The 18,505-nt window shown below is 42.6% G+C and overlaps 1 protein-coding gene across 1 annotated transcript; it reads right to left on the bottom strand.

The window, feature by feature from the left end:
• Nucleotides 1–16,663: 16,663 nt before the first annotated feature.
• Nucleotides 16,664–17,742, bottom strand: LOC4325228 (protein DMP10). The gene has a single exon (XM_015775766.3). The coding sequence runs from the start codon at nucleotides 17,519–17,521 to the stop codon at nucleotides 16,799–16,801; it is 723 nt and encodes a 240-aa protein (XP_015631252.1). The 5' UTR covers nucleotides 17,522–17,742; the 3' UTR covers nucleotides 16,664–16,798.
• Between the last annotated feature and the right edge of the window lie 763 nt (nucleotides 17,743–18,505).

Raw genomic sequence — 18,505 nt, 5'->3', positions numbered from 1 at the left:
AAGTATGTACCTGAGATTGAAAAGGAAATAAAGCTTCGGTAGTACTATTCATAGCAAGAAAAAAACTATCTATTATCTATCTATCTATCTATCTATCTATTTCTATTATCTATTATCTATCTATTATATATTATATACTAAACTAAAAGTCCATTAAACTTCCTAAAAACGCTCTGAAACCGTCAAGTGGCACCCTATAAACACTCACAAGTCGCCAAATGGCACCTAATAAATAAAAGAAACCCAACCATCCATTTTTACTTAAATTGGTGGATTCATTATTTTAGATGGTTAGATATATTTTGTAAAAAGAAAAAACATCCGGAGCCAACATCCAAACCAACGTACAAAAGTACGTAATAGTTTTAGATTATATACTGACGAACGTACTTACTATACGTACATCCATCTTTTCCTTCCTTATTTTCTATTTTAAGAAGACTAAAATAAAAATTACTTTTACAAGCAAAAAGAAAATCACAAATAGACCAACTACTAGGTCTAGCATCTCTCCCTCCGTCACATTAAAAATCCTATGAATGCCTCTAAATCACTATGTGGTGCTATTAAATTGGAGAAAGTACTAGAAAAAAAATACAAAGCAATCGACCACCAGTTTCTACTTAAATTGATGCATTTAGGTTGTTATATATTTTTTAAATGAAAAATCCGTGTGGTGGTAAAATCCATTAAACATTTTATAAACACCTCTAAGCTGCTACTATATGACATTCTTAAATTAAAGAAAATCTTAGAAATTTGAGAAAAAAAATACTATTATATACTAAAAGTCCATGAAACAGCCTATAAATATTGCTAAGTCGCCAAGTAACACCTTACAAACGCTACTAAATCGTCAAGTGATACTATAATTTGCCCATTGATTTTTAATTAAATTGGTGGATCTATTATTTCATTTTCGAAGGTTAGATCGTTTTTTCTTTTAAAACACACATATCCACAACCTCCCTCTCAAGTACATACCAACAAGCCTTCTTCATGAGAAATTAAAATCAATATTATTTTTACATTAAAATACCACATATCTCCACCCGCTAGGTCTAGCAGGTCCTGATCTGTCATTCTAAACATGCTACAAACACTTTTAAGATGCTATACGATGCTATTAAATTAAATAAAATACTAGCAAATATTAAAAATGAACAAAGCATTAGACTATCGATTTGTTAGTTTTTCTAATAAGAAAAAACTCTAAGTTGGTATATGAAATTCTTAAATTATAGAAAATTCTTAGAAATTTTGGGAAACAACATCCAACCATAGGATTAGACATAAATCGATGGACACATTATTTTCAATCAAATAAAACATTATTTTAGGTCACTAGATCTATTTTTTTTTAAAAAAAACATCTTATAAACGCTCTTAAGATGTTACGTCGTTATCTTAAATCAATGAAAATCCTAAAAATTCTGATAAGAAAACAAAGCATCCAACCATCGGTTTCGACATGAACATCTGACACATTATTTTAGGTTGTTATATTAATCATTTAGAAAAAACATTCCAAACCTCCCTCCCTCCCTGCCTGTAGTGTACAGCGTGCGCCATTCTTTTGTCTCTGTTTTTTTATCTCCTAGACAATTAAAATTAAAATTATCTATATGGGAAAAAACACAAATGGATCTCCATCTATTACTTATATCACGTTAGGCATCTAACAACTTTCTACCAATTGAATTAATTTCTCTTAACATACATATGAGGGCTACACACCTATACAAATTGACCTTGATACTTTGTTGTTGCATTTAAAACACATACTTAATATAAAAATTCAAATATATTTATGAGGACTGTTAGAATGATAAATATAAAATTTTAAAATACAATCAAACAAAAAAATTATATTATTTGATTTGTTTTGGGTTGTAAGTATCAATCTGGCAAGTTAAAATACCCTAAATTTTCTGATAGCAACAACCTCCTTTTTTTTTCGAGATAAGGGACCAACTCCATAGTTTCGACACAATATGTTCTTATCAATTCAAAACCACATGATTTCAAATAATTTTATTTTATAATTTATATGTTGAAAGAGTAATTATAAGAAAATACCAGCGTTCAAAGAATACAAAATAAGTTTAATTTTAGTTTAGAATATAATAAAAATATTTCAATAAAAAACCCTGCACATAAATATTCATAATAAAATTTCACTCACATTACATAAGAAGGTGCCCGCGCATGTGCGCGGGCTACCTTTCTAGTTAATATATTAATGCCCATAGATAGATGGACTCCTTAATTGTGTTTCATGCATGCTTGCTGCTTGTGGCGAGGGTAGTACAATTCGGAATTCAAAGACACATTTGTTTTCTCTTGTTTGGAGAATACAAGTCAGAGAATTTGAGTGATCCGAAGGTGCTCACGGTTCAAATTTCTCGTGAAAAGTTTAGGGGTATATGCATTGTTCTGATACTTGATCAGTTAATTTTGTGTGAGAATGGTCTTCAGGTGATCTGGAAGTTTTTTGCTTCTGATTGTAGCAAGTAATTAGTAGATAAAATCTTCAGGAATTTAGTAGATGAGATTTTTTTTGAGAACTCATTTTCTAGTCTTTTATGGAAATGATAAGTTTAGCCGCAATCCATGTACAATACGAACATAATTGAGATTCCCGATATGCTTAAATATGAACTTAATTGAAAAATCCTTATTATTCTTATCATTTTCTCATCAATCTTTAAATATGCTTCATAACTTGGATTTGCCTAAGATTAATTCCCAGAGTTTAGTGATTCTTTTGTGCTTATCTCTCTAGATCGTTTTTGCCTTCTTCCAGTGCAGTTCAATTGCTCAAGATTAAATTTTGTTGTTGTGCTAAGTGCAAAATTGTAAATAATTTGTGTGCTATCTATAGTACTGCTTGTCTGAATTGATAGATAAGTGGACTAAACTGACTTTTGCTATTACTAAATATTCAGTCCATTTACAATCATCTGGATCCAATGGTGGCCATTATTTAAAATGTCAGTGTCTACCAGGGTTCACAATTTTGGATCTGAAATTTCGATAATTATCTGTCTATCGGCCCCCACCCCCCAATACGATATAATTTTGGCCGAAATTTTTAATTTTTTTCATTTTTTTCGTGAATTTGTTAATATGTTGTTCAAATTTTATTCAAAAATTTATAAAATTTTGGACCGAAATTTCGGTATTTCGGCCACCCTCGATACAAATCAGCAAACCGAAACATTAAACCCTGGTGTCTACCATGTCAGAAAATGGTATATTGGTTCAGTCTGTAGATCTTGTTACTCCATAGAGATGATTAATTATTGGGGCTTGGAGAAATTTTTTGTGTTTCAGAACTGTTTAAGTGAAGCTGGTATCTAGTGCTTCAGAATGCTGAAAGAACTACTGCATTGCACCCAGCATGTGTGATATCCAACTATGTTAGTTTCATGTCCACATTTAGTTCTGATGCAGCTAGTCTGAATGCTTAGGTCACTTAATTAAAGCATGGGTTTTCCTTGCTCAAGCACAATCCTTTCTTCCTATAGAATTGGTACCCACTACATATCATTACTGCTATAAAGCAGTACAGGAATAAGCCACATCATCGAGGGATTGCAGCCGTTAGATCTCATCCGAGAGATAATTCTAGCCGCGCGATATGGTTCCATCGGCCGTCAATCTCAGGTGTGCGTTCACTTATTGCATGGTTGGGCCAAGCCATGGCCCATTTCTTTTCTCCAGTTGGCCCATCACTAGTCCTTTCTTCCTATATAATTGGTACCCACTACCTATTATTATTGCTATAAAGCAGCTACAGGAATAAGCCACGTCATTGAGGGATCGCAGCCGTTAGATCTCATCCGAGAGATAATTCTAGCCGCGTGATATGGTTCCATCGGCCATCAATCTCAGGTGTGCGTTCACTTATTGCATGGTTGGGCCAAGCCATGGCCCATTTCTTTTCTCCAGTTGGCCCATCTCTGGGCACAAAGATGCAAGGCGATCACTGCTCAACCCACCTTCTAAAGCCCTAAGTCCAATGGCGCAGCTACAGGGGGTGCCGGAGGGGGCCAACACCCCTCTATCCGACCTCCCTACCTGCTATACTAACTAGTAGGGATGGCAATTTCCCCCACGGGGCCAGGTCGGGACCCACCCCTACGGGGGTGGGGGTGGGGGAGATTTTCGACCCGTGGGTGCGTCGGGTACGGGGGCCCCGCATTTGGGCGGGGAGGGGACGGGGTACTAATTTCACCCGCAGGTGACCCGTGGGGCCCCGGGGTACATATAAACCTCAAAGTATAGGTCAAAGAAACCCCAGAACGCCCATGTAAGAGCCAATGTAAACTTACAGCTAATTCTCTAGCTGAATTTTTATGATGATATTTAAGTATTCATGCTATTTTTGATGGTGTGTTAATTATGTACAATATTTGTTTTTGCTGAAATGATGATTGTGTTGTATTTTTTGAGCTGATTTGATGGAGATGCTACCCAATGCGGGGCCCCGGTTGGGTTGCGGGTCCCCGTAGGGGTCGGGGGCGGGTGATGTTTTCAACCCGCATCCATGGTCGGGGGCAGGGGCGGGGGGGGGGGGGGGGTAAAGTCGGGGGGCGGGGTCGGGGGCGTTCCAGCCCAACACGGCCCCGCCCCGCCCCGTTGCCATCCCTACTAACTAGCGCATTAGTTTGTTAATTAGTCCATTATCATTAAACATGATATAGATAATTAATTAATAAGAAAGAGACGGAGAGACAACACAAATCAACTCCTCGTCTTCATTGCTTCGACTTCACATGTCTCTCCGTCCTCCCATTGCGTCTCGCTATCTAGTATGGTGCCTCAAGTCTCAAACTGTCAAACATGCAATGATACAACTAAAGAGCTAAATTCAAGGTTTTTTATGGTAGAACACATGATGTCTTGTTTTGTCATCGGTATTGCTTACTCTGACTAATGACTTCTTCGTCCTGCCCACACTCCCCTAACCATAAATCCTGGCTTCGCCTCTGCCTAAGTCGGATGGAGGCTACATTGATTTCTTTGTTTTTCCGAAGCACAATGTTTTTCCGAACGTAAAATATAAATCGAGATCGCTCTCGATTTAGTCATAATGAGCGACCCTATCATCCAATCAGCCGTTGTCCAGATATGTCTTGAAGAATCTTGCTTTACTATGGTATTAATTGATCAAGCAAGTAGAACAAATATTCCTATCATGTATGCTTCAAATAAAAGTTTCTCTTAAATTACTCATCCGATTTACATCCGATTACACCGTTGTGTTCGTAACAATTAAATCTTTACAACAAGATCTCACATGATTATATTTTGATAAAAAATCACAAATTACTTTTATAATATATCTAAATTACTTTTAGATTTCACTAAGTTACTTCTTAAATATATAAAAGTAAATTCAATAAAGTTTTAAAGTAATTAACATATATTATAGAAGTTACTTTCTTTTTTTATAAGTTACTTCTATAATATATGTAAATTATTTTTAGGTTATATTGAATTACTTTTATATGTCTAAGAAGTAACTTAGTGAAATCTAAAAGTAATTTAGATATATTACAAAAGTAATTTATATTTTTTTTATCAAAATATAATCATGTGAGATCTTGTTATAAAGATTTAATTGTTACGAACACAACGGTGTAATCGGATTATAGATCGGATGAGTAGTTTAAGAGAAAATTGTATTTGAAGTGTAGGTGGATAGTGTTTATTATAGATGGAGCGGTAGCTGGTTTAGGCTGTGTAGCCATGTCCTTTTCCGAAGCAGAGGAGGCGCCGTGACAGACGTTTCAGATTCTGAAACGGACGAAGGCACACGAAGAGATCAGAAGTATTGAGAACTGGTATGCCTTTTATTCCCCCCACACATCACGATGCCTTCTTCCAGCAATGGCAACCGGACCTCCGATCCAAGCCCCTGGTCATCGACTCTACGTATGTGGGCACTCGGAGAAATTCATGTCTATTATTTTGCTATAATCAAGTTTTGGTTCTGGACTTCTGGTCTGAGTTATGCAGATTCGAATTGGATTGCCTGCCGGTGGGTGAGGTAACTCTAAAATCGTACGCACATAATATACTTGATAGAGTGCCTAGGTTTCCATCCTTCTCGCAGACAATTTCTTAGCTTGGCTTTTGGACTTCCTCTGCTGCCGCAGACACTTCACAGTTCACACCGTCGTCCCAGTCAATTTGCATCCAGTGTTCATGAAGGTCAGATCATTCCTTGGATTTTCTTTTGTCGCACAACATTTTCTATGTGATACATTCTCATTCTTATTGCTATCAGAGTTTGATTTTTCCACAGTCATCATCGCTTCCCCTAATCTGTGGAGTAATAATGATCTTTCATCTAAAAAAAGATTCACTATTTTTTCCTTCTGCTGTCAGCTTGGTTTTGGTAGCTAATGTTAATATTCTTTTCTTTTTTCAAGTTGGCTAATAAGTTTAGCAATTAAATCTTTCCCTTTATATATATCTTACTCCCTCCTTTAAGTGTAACCATGATTTTTTATGCACAACTTTGACTGTCCGTCTTATTTAAATTTTACTATTCATATTTTATCATCTTATAACAATAAAAATATTAATTAAATAAGATAAACGGTTAAAATTAAGCACGGAAACTTATGATTGCACTTAAAATGGGACGGATGGAACTTAAAATGGGACGGATGGAGTATATTTTTATCTTGCCGACAGATGGAGTATATTTTTATCTTGCCCTTAATTTAACAATGGATCATGGCTGATCCGAGATCCCTAAGTATATATCTTCGACGCAGAACAGCAGAACCTGCCTGCTTCTCCTGTAGCTTCACTGTTCTCACGATACATTGAGTAAGTTGATCCCAAAAAAAAAATTAAATGATTAATCTTCCATTGCAGCATACTAATACTGAGCGGTTTTTCTTTTGTAAACATGCATCGAGTTTTACATAAAGCAATCATCTGCATTGCCTTTGCTTTCTTTTATGTTTTTCATGCCCAGTTCTTAGTGTGTGCATCTTTAAAAGAATGGTAGCTATTTGGCATGTAATGTTCCACAGCAACGCGGCTGAGTATAACTAGTTTTATGTAATTGTTCATGCTAAGCATCTAGCTCACCTTGATTACTAAAAAGATCTTTGTTCATGACCCAGAGCAAACTGGCTATTGTGAAGGTAATGGGGTGAGTGTACTGGGTTCTTGGATCACCAGACAGTCTCATCATGAGAAACGTCAAGGGCCTAATTTGTGAGGGTGTGGCATCCTCACTGTCACGTCCATAAATTTAACCCAAATTTTCAGATAATTTTGTGTATTAAACCCCTGTCTAGGAATCAGCCAGGGTACATACACAAAACAACAAATTAATATGCAGATCCAAATGTAAATAAAGCGTAAAATATTTACAGAATAGGCGCTTAGTCCTCACACCGAAAAGAAAGTAGCAACAGCAGAAAAAGATGATCCTAGCGGGGCTTCAGCTCCACTCCACAGGCAAAACTCAATTGGGGTTTGAGCCTTAGTCCTCTACTTCGTCTTCAGCTCAGAAGCACTACACTTCTGAAAGGGGAAAAAATAGTAAGGCTGAGTACCTCCACCGTACTCAGCAAGCCACACCAATGATGCAGACGTGCAAGGGGAGACGAAGGGAGGTTTTGTGGCTATTTGCATAAAGGCAGTTGTAAAACATTTTATTGAGCAAAACAGTAAAACTATTGATTAATTAAGGTAATATTAAATCTCCACTGATCAATGCTACACCATGTTGAACAGGCCCAACCATCCCACCTGAACTAACTAGTTCATTAAGCCAATTTATTAAGGGTGAGACTAATCACGGTGAATCTGGTCGATCGCCCATAACCGCGGGCACGGCTATTCGAATAGTTTTACTCTGGCCAGAGGTGCACAACTGTACCCACAAAACATAATCCACCGGCATGTCACTGTGCCTGGCTAGACACGTCACCATGTCAAGTGATTGTGGCAAGACCCTTCACATAACCCTCCCCTAACAATCCACACCACACTGATGTTTCACCCCCACCCCCTACCCCAGAGTTGGGCAGTTCCCTCGTGCACCGTGGTGAATCCAGAAGCTGGACAACCGGACACCTCGGCCGACCCAACTCCATTACGCCCTCCCTCACCATCGGTGCCTAGGAAAGGGTTGAGCTATACTACAAGTCAAGTAGTTACCCACTCTCGCTTGTGGTAAAAGCACTGTAAGTCTTCCAGGGTTTCCCGTAAACCGGTCCTTAATTACCATGGGTGCGACTAGCGAAACCGTACACTCACAGCCCACCATCAAGTCGTATTTTAATTGGATAATTACGACCAATGAAACATGGTCGGATGTCTCGAGCACGCAGCCTGTCAAAATACTAGATGTCTAATAACGTAATTATCTTATTATGTGAGCTAGTGGTAATTAAGCATGGCTAAACATATATAATTCTAGCTAGGTCACATAAGTAACACAAGCTAAGCCAATTATCACCAAAGTTTAGCAAAGGATGGATATCAAGTAAACGTGGCACAAGCGAGCAGATAGGTAAACCCATAATCCCATGTAATTAGCAAGACATGCAATTTTAATTGCAAACAATAAAACATTTATAAAGTAGGCTCAATATGCTCAAGGGGAATGTATGACTTGCCTTGCTTCTTCAAACAATCTTCTGAACTCTTTCCTCGCGAACATGATCTTCTGAAACGGCGGAAACTACACGCTGGCACGCAAAACGAGGAAAAAGTCTAATAAAAACCAAGTAAATAGTAAATAAAAAGTAAACTAACATGTAGACGTAAATTTTAGATGAATTTTGCAAGTTGAATGGCCCAATTTGAAGTTCGTATGAATTAGTTATGAATTTTACAAGTTTTGAGCCGTTTAAATTGATTTCTAGAATTATTATTGATTTATTACGCAATTATTAATTATTTTTCCAAAGGAAAAGGTTATCGCTGACATCATCGAAGGGGAGGCCGGCGCCGACATGCATGCCCCGCACGTCAGCGACACAAAATGGCGGCCGCACGGTGGACCAAGTCCGGACGCGCGCGGCCTGGCGGCACCATGGACCTGGACCATAGGTGGTCCACGGGCGAGCGAAGCAGCGCCAGCCAGCTGAGAGGCGGCGGCGCGTGGCCGGACGACCACAGGCAACGAGACCGGGACGAGCGGCGCCACGGGAAGCGGCAAAACGGGAGGGGGAGGAGGGGTGGAGGAGGAGGGAGTCCTCACCGAGCGCCAAGGTGGCGAGGGAGTGATGGGTGGCAGCGGTGTCTCCCGGGAAGATGACGCAGGCGGCCCCCGGCGACGACCGGTGGGCGTGGAAGGGTGGCCGAGCACCTCCTCGACCTGGCCAAGGGGATGGAGGGGTTAGGGAGAGAGGAGGAGGTGCGAGGCGGCGGAAGGTGTAAGTCGGAGGGGAGAAAAATGGTGGAGCTCACCGGTGACCGAGGGAACATGGGTTTCGATGGGGATCCGGCGGTCGAGGTGCGGTGGGATGCGGCGAACGCGGTGGATGTGTTGGCATCGCGTGTGGTGGCCGGGAACGGTGGCAAATGGTAGCCGGAGGCGGCGAACACAGCGACGACCTCAACTTCGCGGTGAAAATGGTGATTTGGCTTTGTTTTTGGGGCGGAGGAGTGGATGCTGGGGTGCGGCAAGGCACGGTGATGCCGATGATGCAAGAGGCGCGGCACGGGGACGGTGGGAGCTGCGGCAGCGCGCGGCCGGAGAAGGTGGTGGTTCGGGTTTGTGGTGGCGGCGGGGTTTCAATGCTGAGGAAGTGGTGGCCGAGGTGCGGCACGCGACGGCGAAGCCGTCGGTGGTGGTGGCACAGCGCGGCGACGGCTATGACGGCGATGGCGTGCGATCGGAGCATGCTGGCGAGCGGCGGCGAAGCGTTGGGCGTGGGGAGCAGGGGAGAGCGCGAGGGGAGCTTGGGCGAGGAGGGGAAATGAGAGAGGATGGCTGGGGGATGCTTTTTATAGGGCTCGGGGCTTAGAATCGTGGCCGAGAGGGGCGGAGTCGGCCGACAACGTGGCGGCGGGAGAGCTCCATCCGGCGGCGAGATTTGGGGAAAATTTGGAGAAGTGGTGGAGGAGTGGATGGCAACCACGTTCACGAGGTCGGACGCGAGCGCGGGATGGGGGAGGTGGCGGATTTGGCTACGGAGTGGGCGGCAATGGCGGTTTCCGGCGGGTGATAGGAGGTTGGGGATGACAGTTGGAGCCACGAGTCCCACCTGTCAACCAGAGGGAGAGAGGAGGTTGGTAGAGGGAGGCAATGCAGACTTGAGGAGAATGGGGAGCCGAGCGGGCCGAGGAGGGGAAAAGAAGGGGGAGGGGGCGAGGGAGACAAGGATGGGGTTGGGCCGAAAACGGCCCAAAGGAAGGAAGGGAGATTTTGATTTGTTTTCTTTTTATTTTAATTGATTAAATGAACTTTGTGATGCTAAAATTACTTCTTGAGCTCTGAAAATTCACGGGAAATTTCAGAGAGTACTTTAGGGCACAGAGAATATTGTGAAAATATTTCCGGCCATGATTTTCAAAGGAAAATTTTAATTCCCTCGTTATTTCACTTGATTAAATGCTTTAACTTTTATTTAAATCCTAGAAAATGCATTATTTAATGATTTTTAATCCCGAATGAAAATCAGGGCGATAGACTCACCATGCGGCATAATTGAAGATACTGCTACATTTTTGCACAAATTTAGACATGTTTGTCGAACTGCGGTTATCTTTGAGCTGCATTTTGGATAAATTCAGACATGTTTGTGAAATCATTGTCTTTGAGCTCTAGGCCTTGACGATACTGCAATATTTTTGTTTTAGTGATTATTAATCCAAAGTGCAATTCTCGCACGGAGGCATCAGACATGGTTACGTTAGCTGAATTGATGCACGCATGTGTGAAATCCCTGCCAAAACGAGCACATGGTTTTAAGAGAGGGGTTTGAAAAATGCAATGGATTCAAACCCCATAGGGATTGGTGTCACGAACCGCGACGAATCACCGGCGTCTCGCCTAGCGATTTGGTCGATTTTGGAAGTTTGGGTGATTTTGGGGAAGAACAGGGGAAGTAGTTAGTACAGAGTAGAGAGAGAGATAGTTGGTTTTTGCTTTCTTCTTCTTCGATGATTCAGCCCCCAACTCGAAGGTCTGAACTTATAGTTGTGCTTTAGCACTTATATGGCCAGCAGCCGCACGACCCAATAGCAACGACCTAAGTATACAGCAGAAGTCTAAAAGGGGTACACACATGAGTAAAATAGAAGCAGCGTGACATTCCCTCCCCCTTAACAACCAGCATGTCCCCAGGCTGGTGCTTGTGGAAAACGCTGCCGAAGTTGCCGCAAATTCTCCCACGTTGCCAAGTCATCGGGAAGATTAGTCCAGCGAATCAACCCATATGGCACAGTGGCACCACCCCGCTTGATCAATTGATGCCGCAGCACCACTTCAGGCTGAACATGAGCATCCTGTTCAACACATTGCACAAGTAAGTCAGAACATACAGGAGTACCTAGTCGAATCACCTTCTTGAGGAGCGATACATGCACCACCGGATGTACGAGACTGCCTTCGGGCAATTCCAGGCGATAGGCCATAGCTCCAATTCGACCCAAAATCTTGTAAGGACCAAAGTAGCGAAAGCTGAGTTTCTAACAAGTGACAAGAGTGCTTAGCAACTGACATCTGCACATATGGTTGTAGCTTCAAGTAAACCAAATCTACAACAGCAAACTCTCTTTCGGATCTGTTCTTGTCAGCTTGATGTTTCATTCTCTGTTGTGCACGTACCAGCTGTTGATGAAGTAATTCATTCATCTGAGAGCGCTCCTGTAACCAAACCTGAATGTCAGGAACTGTGCTCAACCCCAGATCAGCAACCCCAAAGGATGTGGCCTTTCTAGCAAATAAGACTTCATAGGGGGACTTGCCCAGCACACTGTGGAATGATGTATTATACCAAAACTGCGCCTGGGAAAGCCACTGAGACCATTTTGTCTGACAGGCATGCACTGTGCATCGCAAATATGCTTCCAGACATTGATTAAGTCGTTCAGTCTGTCCATCCGTTTGAGGATGTAGGAGGAGCTCATATTGAGTTTAACATATGCAAGTTTAAATAATTCCTGCCAAAGAGCACTAGTGAACACACGATCTCTGTCAGAAATAATCATACTGGGCATTCCAAACATGTCATAGATGTGTTGGATGAAAGCTTGTGTAACAGTCAAGGCAGTGAAAGGGTGAGATAGAGGAATGAACTTGTCAAATTTGGTGAACTTGTCAACCACAACCATAATAGTATCATAACCCCCAGACTTTGGCAATCACTCAATAAAATCAAGACTGACTGTTGTCCAAGCTTGTAATGGCACAGAAAGAGGTTGGAGTAATCCCGGACTCTTACAGTGCTCAGTCTTAGCTTGTTGACAGATTTCACAACCCTGCACATAATCATGCACATCCTTCTTCAGTTTGGGCCAGGAGAACAAGTTCTTGATCCTGTGATAAGTGGCCGTGACCCCTGAATGGCCCCCACTCCACTGCTGTGCAAGGCTAGTAGGACAGCCTCCTTAGCTTCAGTGTGGTTGCCTAACCATATTTTCCCTTTATGTCTGATGATTCCTTGGACCAATTTGAAATCCCCTTGCCCATCTGGCAATAAACTCAGTTCAGCCAACAATTTATGGGTCTCCTCGTCCTTTGTATAGCCCTCTTGTATGATTTCCAGCCACCTGGGAATACTCATGGAAATGGCAGATGTTTCTTCTTCACACTGCCTGGACAGAGCATCTGCTGCCTTGTTTTCTAGGCCCTTTTTATACTTTATCTTGTACTGCAAACCCATGAGCTTCAGGAAAGCCTTGTGTTGTAAGCTGGTGGTTAACTTTTGTTCACTCAAATGGCTCAAACTCCTATGATCAGTAAGTATAGTGAACACTGAATGCTGTAAGTAAGACCTCCACTTTTGTATTGCCAACAGAATAGCTAAACACTCCTTCTCGTATGTGGATAGGGCTTGAGATTTGACCCCCAGTGTTTTGCTGATGAAGGCAATGGGATGGCCCTCCTGCATTAATACAGCTCCAATGCCCTTGTCACTTGCATCTGTTTCCACCACAAATTCTTTGCTAAAGTCAGGTAGTGCCAGCACTGGTGAGTTGATGAGAGCTTGCTTTAGTGCTTCCATAGCTATCTGCTGGGGTTGGAGCCACTGGTACTTGACATTCTTCTTTAGCAAGTCGGTAAGTGGCCTTGCCAGTTGGCCATAGTTCTTTATAAACCTTCGGTAATAACCAGTGAGGCCTAAGAATCCTCTCAGTTGTTTCAAGTTTTTTGGAGGTGGCCATTGTTGCACAGCTACCACCTTAGAGGGATCAGTTGCTACCCCTTCAACCCCAATTATATGACCTAGGTACTCAAGGTGTTACTTGGCAAATGAACATTTACTAAGCTTCAGATGTAGCTGATGTTGAGCCAGGACTTGCAAAACCCCTTTAAGATGCTGCACATGCTTAGCCAAGGTTGGGCTGTAGATTAGAATGTCATCCACAAATACCAACACATGCTTTATGATCCAGGGAGCAAAAATAGTGTTCATAAGTCCTTGAAAGGTAGCTGGGGCATTACTGAGCCCAAATGGCATAACTCTAAATTCGTAATGCCCTTGATGAGTTTTAAATGCAGTTTTATGTTCATCCTTCTCCTGTAGCCTAATTTGGTGATACCCTGATCTGAGGTCCAATTTAGTAAACCATTTGGCCCCGGCCAGTTCATCTAACAACTCCTCCACCACTGGCATTGGGTACTTATTTTTGACAGTGATCTCATTTAATCCCCTATAATCAACACAAAATTTCTAGGTGCCATCTTTCTTTTTTACCAGCAGTACAGGGGAAGCAAAAGGGCTCTCACTTGGCCTAACCACTCCCTACTGAATCCTTTGAGCTATCTGTTTCTCTATTTCATCCTTCTGAGCAGGGGAATACCTGTAGGGTTTCAAATTGACTGGTTTCACCCCTGGTTGCAGAGGAATGGCATGATCAAATGCCCTGTGAGGAGGTAAGGAATCAGGTTCTTGGAATCTATCCTAAAACTCAGTTAGCACCACCTTAATGCATTCTGGGACTTCTTCCACCGATTCTTCAGTTTCCTCAATTGCACACAGTTGCAATAGCTGTGACACAGCTCCAGATTTAGTTAGCCCATGCAACTGTTTAGCTGACATCAACTTGCAATGATTCAGTTGGTCCTTAACCCCAAAGAGTGTAATTCTTTTGTCATGGTGAGTGAATCTCAACTTCTTTCTCTTCCAATCCACCCACATTGGGCTGAATTCCTTGAGCCATTCCATCCCCAAAATCATGTCATAGCTCCCTAAAGGTAAGATTTTCAGATCTGTGACAAGATTTACCCTGACACCACCATTCCACCTTGGGACTCATCTTAGTACACAACATCTTCCCTCCATCAGCTATAGTTACCTGTGACACAGCTGTATCTTCCACTGGTATGTTCAGCCTTTTTATCACACTCTCAGACAAGAAATTGCTGGAACTCCCTGAGTCCACCAAAATCAAGATATGTTGCTTTTGTATTAGCCCTTCCAATCTGATAGTTTTCCTACCAGTAACCCCAGTGGCTGCACACTCCGAAATTACCAATTCTTCATCACTACTGGTTTCACCTTCCTCCTTTACTGGTTCTCCATCAACTTGAAGTTGGAACACCTCCAACAACTCCTCCAGAATGTGGAGTTGTACTGATTTTGGGCACTTATGACAAGGTCCAAACTTTTCTCCACACTTGAAGCACTCTCCCTAGCTCTTCTTGCTGCCTTCAAAGATTCAAACCTGTCTTCCCACTTTGGCTTTTCTTCCACTTTTTTAGTTTCCTCTAGAACTGGCCCCAATATACCTTTCCCTTGATATCCAATCTTCCCAGGTGCCGTATTAGCCTCCTTGAAACTCCCTCTGGTGGAAACATAGAAGTTCTTCTTCCCAGCTTCAGCTATCAGCTCCTCCTGTATTTTGGCGAGAGATAACGCAGCATCAACTATTCTCGGCTTATGTAGCTTAATAGCAAATTTAATCTCTCCCTTTAGCCCTCCAACAAAATTTGTCACAAAATAAGTTTCATCGTACCCTTTGTTATACACTAGTACCCTATGCATCAACTCCTCAAACCTCTTATGGTACTCGTCTACACGCCCAGTTTTTGTAAAACTCTCTAACTCCTCTAAGTGGTCCTGATATTTATCTCTCCCGAACTTACTATGCACAGCTACACATAACTCCGCCCAACCTTCTACACTGTGCAACTCCTCATAGGTCTGTAACCACAGCGTTGCATTACCAACAAAATGCAGCGTTGCAAAGGAAGCCCACGTTTCAAACGGAACTTGATACATGTGAAAATACTTCTCAGAATTGGACTTTCACAACTTAGGATTCTCTCCATCAAATTTTGGAACTCTGTTTTTCGTAATCTAGTACCCCCATGATGCTGACTCCCTTGAGACTGACTCCGCCATCTCTCTGAACCTTCCCTCAAATCGAAATGAATCGGAGAGTGGCGGAAGTGAGGCTTACCCTTGACCAGGGTATGCTCCTGAGCCGCAGAGGCATCAGTTGCAAGACCCTGGTGATTCTCGACCTTGCCTTGCCCTTCGGGCGGTGGTGTCGCTGCTGTTGGTGATGCCTTCGGCTGGGATTCCAGCGCCGTGATACGGGTGGAGATCCCTTCCACCGTCTTGTTCAGATCCCACATCCCCGCATCCACGTTCGGAATCCACGATTCCAAGCCCCGCAAGGTGCCCAGGATGTTGTTGTGACTGCTTGTGAGTTCCGCCACCTTCTCACCAAGCGCCTCCGTCTCGCCTTCTGTCGCCACCACTCTCTCCGTCAGAGTTGGGTTCCCCATCTTCCTCTCCGTGTTGCGCAAGGACCGACGGCTCTGGTACCAAAGATGTCACGAACTGTGATGAATCACCGGCGTCTCGCCTAGCGATTTGGTCGATTTTGGAAGTTTGGGTGATTTTGGGGAAGAACAAGGGAAGTAGTTAGTACAGAGTAGAGAGAGATAGAGATAGTTGGTTTTTGCTTTCTTCTTCTTCGATGATTTAGCCCCCAACTCGAAGGTCTGAACTTATAGTTGTGCTTTAGCACTTACATGGCCAGCAGCCGCATGGCCCAATAGCAACGACCCAAGTATACAGCAAAAGTCTAAAAGGGGTACACACATGAGTAAAATAAAAGCAGCGTGACAATTGGGTGATATGGGAGGGACTCACTCTCCATGGATAGATTCCTCTGGGGTTTAGTATTTCCCAAGCAACCGAACAAAACCTTAAACAAACCCATGCCACTGGATGCTTTAAGTTTGCCTAACCGTCAACCATTGCGTGAAAATTATAAGGTGAGTCAGATATTCAGAATCGGAGCTGAAAATTCTTTTGGAGGTTAATTTTGTTGCAAGAGTCAGATAGTACTGTTCTTGGTTTGAAAAGAGAGGTGGTTTTCATTTCGATTGAGCTGAAGACGACGTAGTACCAACAAAAGGAGTATATCAATATAATCGATAAGCCCAACTATTAATAACAATTCCAGTTTAGCTTTTGCGTATAGAAGAAACTAATTAATTAATACAAGACATAATTTAATTAACTGATCTCCAATCAAATACTTGTTAATTACATTATATATATATTCTAACAAGAAATTTTTGAGAGACATGTACGTGTGACCTAGCTACGTATATAAGAGCTTTAATTTAATTTTTAGTTACATCCTCGGCCTTGCGGTTGGGTGTATTGTCGTTGTATCCGATGCCCTTCCTCTTGGTCGGGAAGATCAAGAAGACGAAGCTCGACAAGAACGCCATGCCAAGAGGCAGGTTCTTGAGGAGCTCCTTGGTGTTGCCGCCAGGATTCTGCCCGAAGAAGCAGTTCTGCAGCCCGACATCACTGAACGCAACGGTGAGGAACACCATCGCCGTGAAGAAGGAGTGCACGAAGTCCAGCGGCCGTAGTCTTAGCTCACTGTGACTCAATTTCTTCGCTTCCTCCTCTTCCCGGGACATGTTGAACACGTTCAATCCCCGCCGTGTCGCCACGCCGTAGTAGAGCTTGCCGTCTTGGCCGACGACGCTGTCCGTGAAGGAGAAGAAGAGGGAGAGGCCGGCCAGGACGCCGACCAGCACGGCGGTGAGCCACTTGTTGGCGGCGTTGCACTCGCCGTGGTTGGTGAAGGACGGCGACAGCGCCTGGTAAGCCAGCACCGTCCCCGTCGGCAGCAGCTGCGCCAGGTTCGCCGTGCTTGCCATCACCTTGTCGGTCACCGTCTTCGTGGCCACATCTGTTTTCGACGACGTCGTGGACTCATCGACGGCCTTAGGCGTCGACGGAGCTAAGTTATTGGTCGTCACCGCCGTGGACTCGCCGTTGGTGTTCGATGCCATGTTGATCACGATGGCGCCCGGAGGAGATGCCGCCATTGCTGGAGCTTTTGATGCGGCGTCGTAGTAATTAATCAACTGGTGAAGACTGAAGAGAGATATATGTGTGGTAGCTCGAGTTCCTGCGCTTATATAGGTGAAAACATTTGGAATGATTCCATGTTGTGCGCGTTGATTTTTCTATGCTTGAAACTAGATGGGTCGTGACCATTCATGCATGGAATTCAGATCAACTGAGCAAGTGTGGTCAGCTGTTCAGCAGTACCGATCTGCATCCACTGCAGTTTTTTTCTACCTACATGTTACTACTACATCTTACTCCATCTTGGAGTTGGAGTACTTGGAAGGTTGGAATTCTCGAGATATTTTCTCAATTTACATTGTAACCAACTTGGAGCATCGCAATCGCCAACGGGCTAAATTTGTCTTCACTGTACCGGTGAGACCATAAGAAAATGACGTTTTTATCGTGCCACTGATGCATGCCTTTTTTTTCCTGGAAGGCGAGAAAATGATTTTTATTTTCGGTCTGTGTGAAGAACTAGGGAGTACTCTGGCTATTTTTTTAGTACAACTTGGCCGTGCGCGAAAGGTTTATATCCGGGAGTAGAGAGACCGCTTTGAACCTTTCATTTTAGATAGAGGAAGATCATTTAACAGGAAACCCAGCCACAATTTTTTTTTTAGCCTTACATGTAAAGCTCATGTATATATTGCAATTTATAGTTAATCGTAAAAGACATGTGTATTGATCACATGTTATATTTTGCAATTTATAGTAATCATGTACAACACTACTCTTGATATATAGGCGTGTACAATACTACTCTTGATATATAGTCGTGCAGAGAAACCATGTCATAGAACAATTCAATTTAGTTCTAGTAACCTTCTATGATAAGCAGTGTTTAAAGACCAAATTGAATTGTTTTAACATGAACTTGCCAGGCAAATACAATCCAATAAACCGTATCATATACTGTTTAAAAATGGAGGTAGTACATGTTTATTCCCTACAAGAAA

Source organism: Oryza sativa, chromosome 1 (genome assembly GCF_034140825.1).
Source record: "Oryza sativa Japonica Group chromosome 1, ASM3414082v1".
NCBI lineage: Eukaryota > Viridiplantae > Streptophyta > Magnoliopsida > Poales > Poaceae > Oryza > Oryza sativa.
This window is presented reverse-complemented; position numbering and strand designations above follow the sequence as displayed.

Coding starts and splice junctions, on each gene's coding strand:
- LOC4325228 (XM_015775766.3), bottom strand. CDS start 17,521: ATGGCGGCATCTCCTCCGGGCGCCATCGTGATCAACATGGCATCGAAC.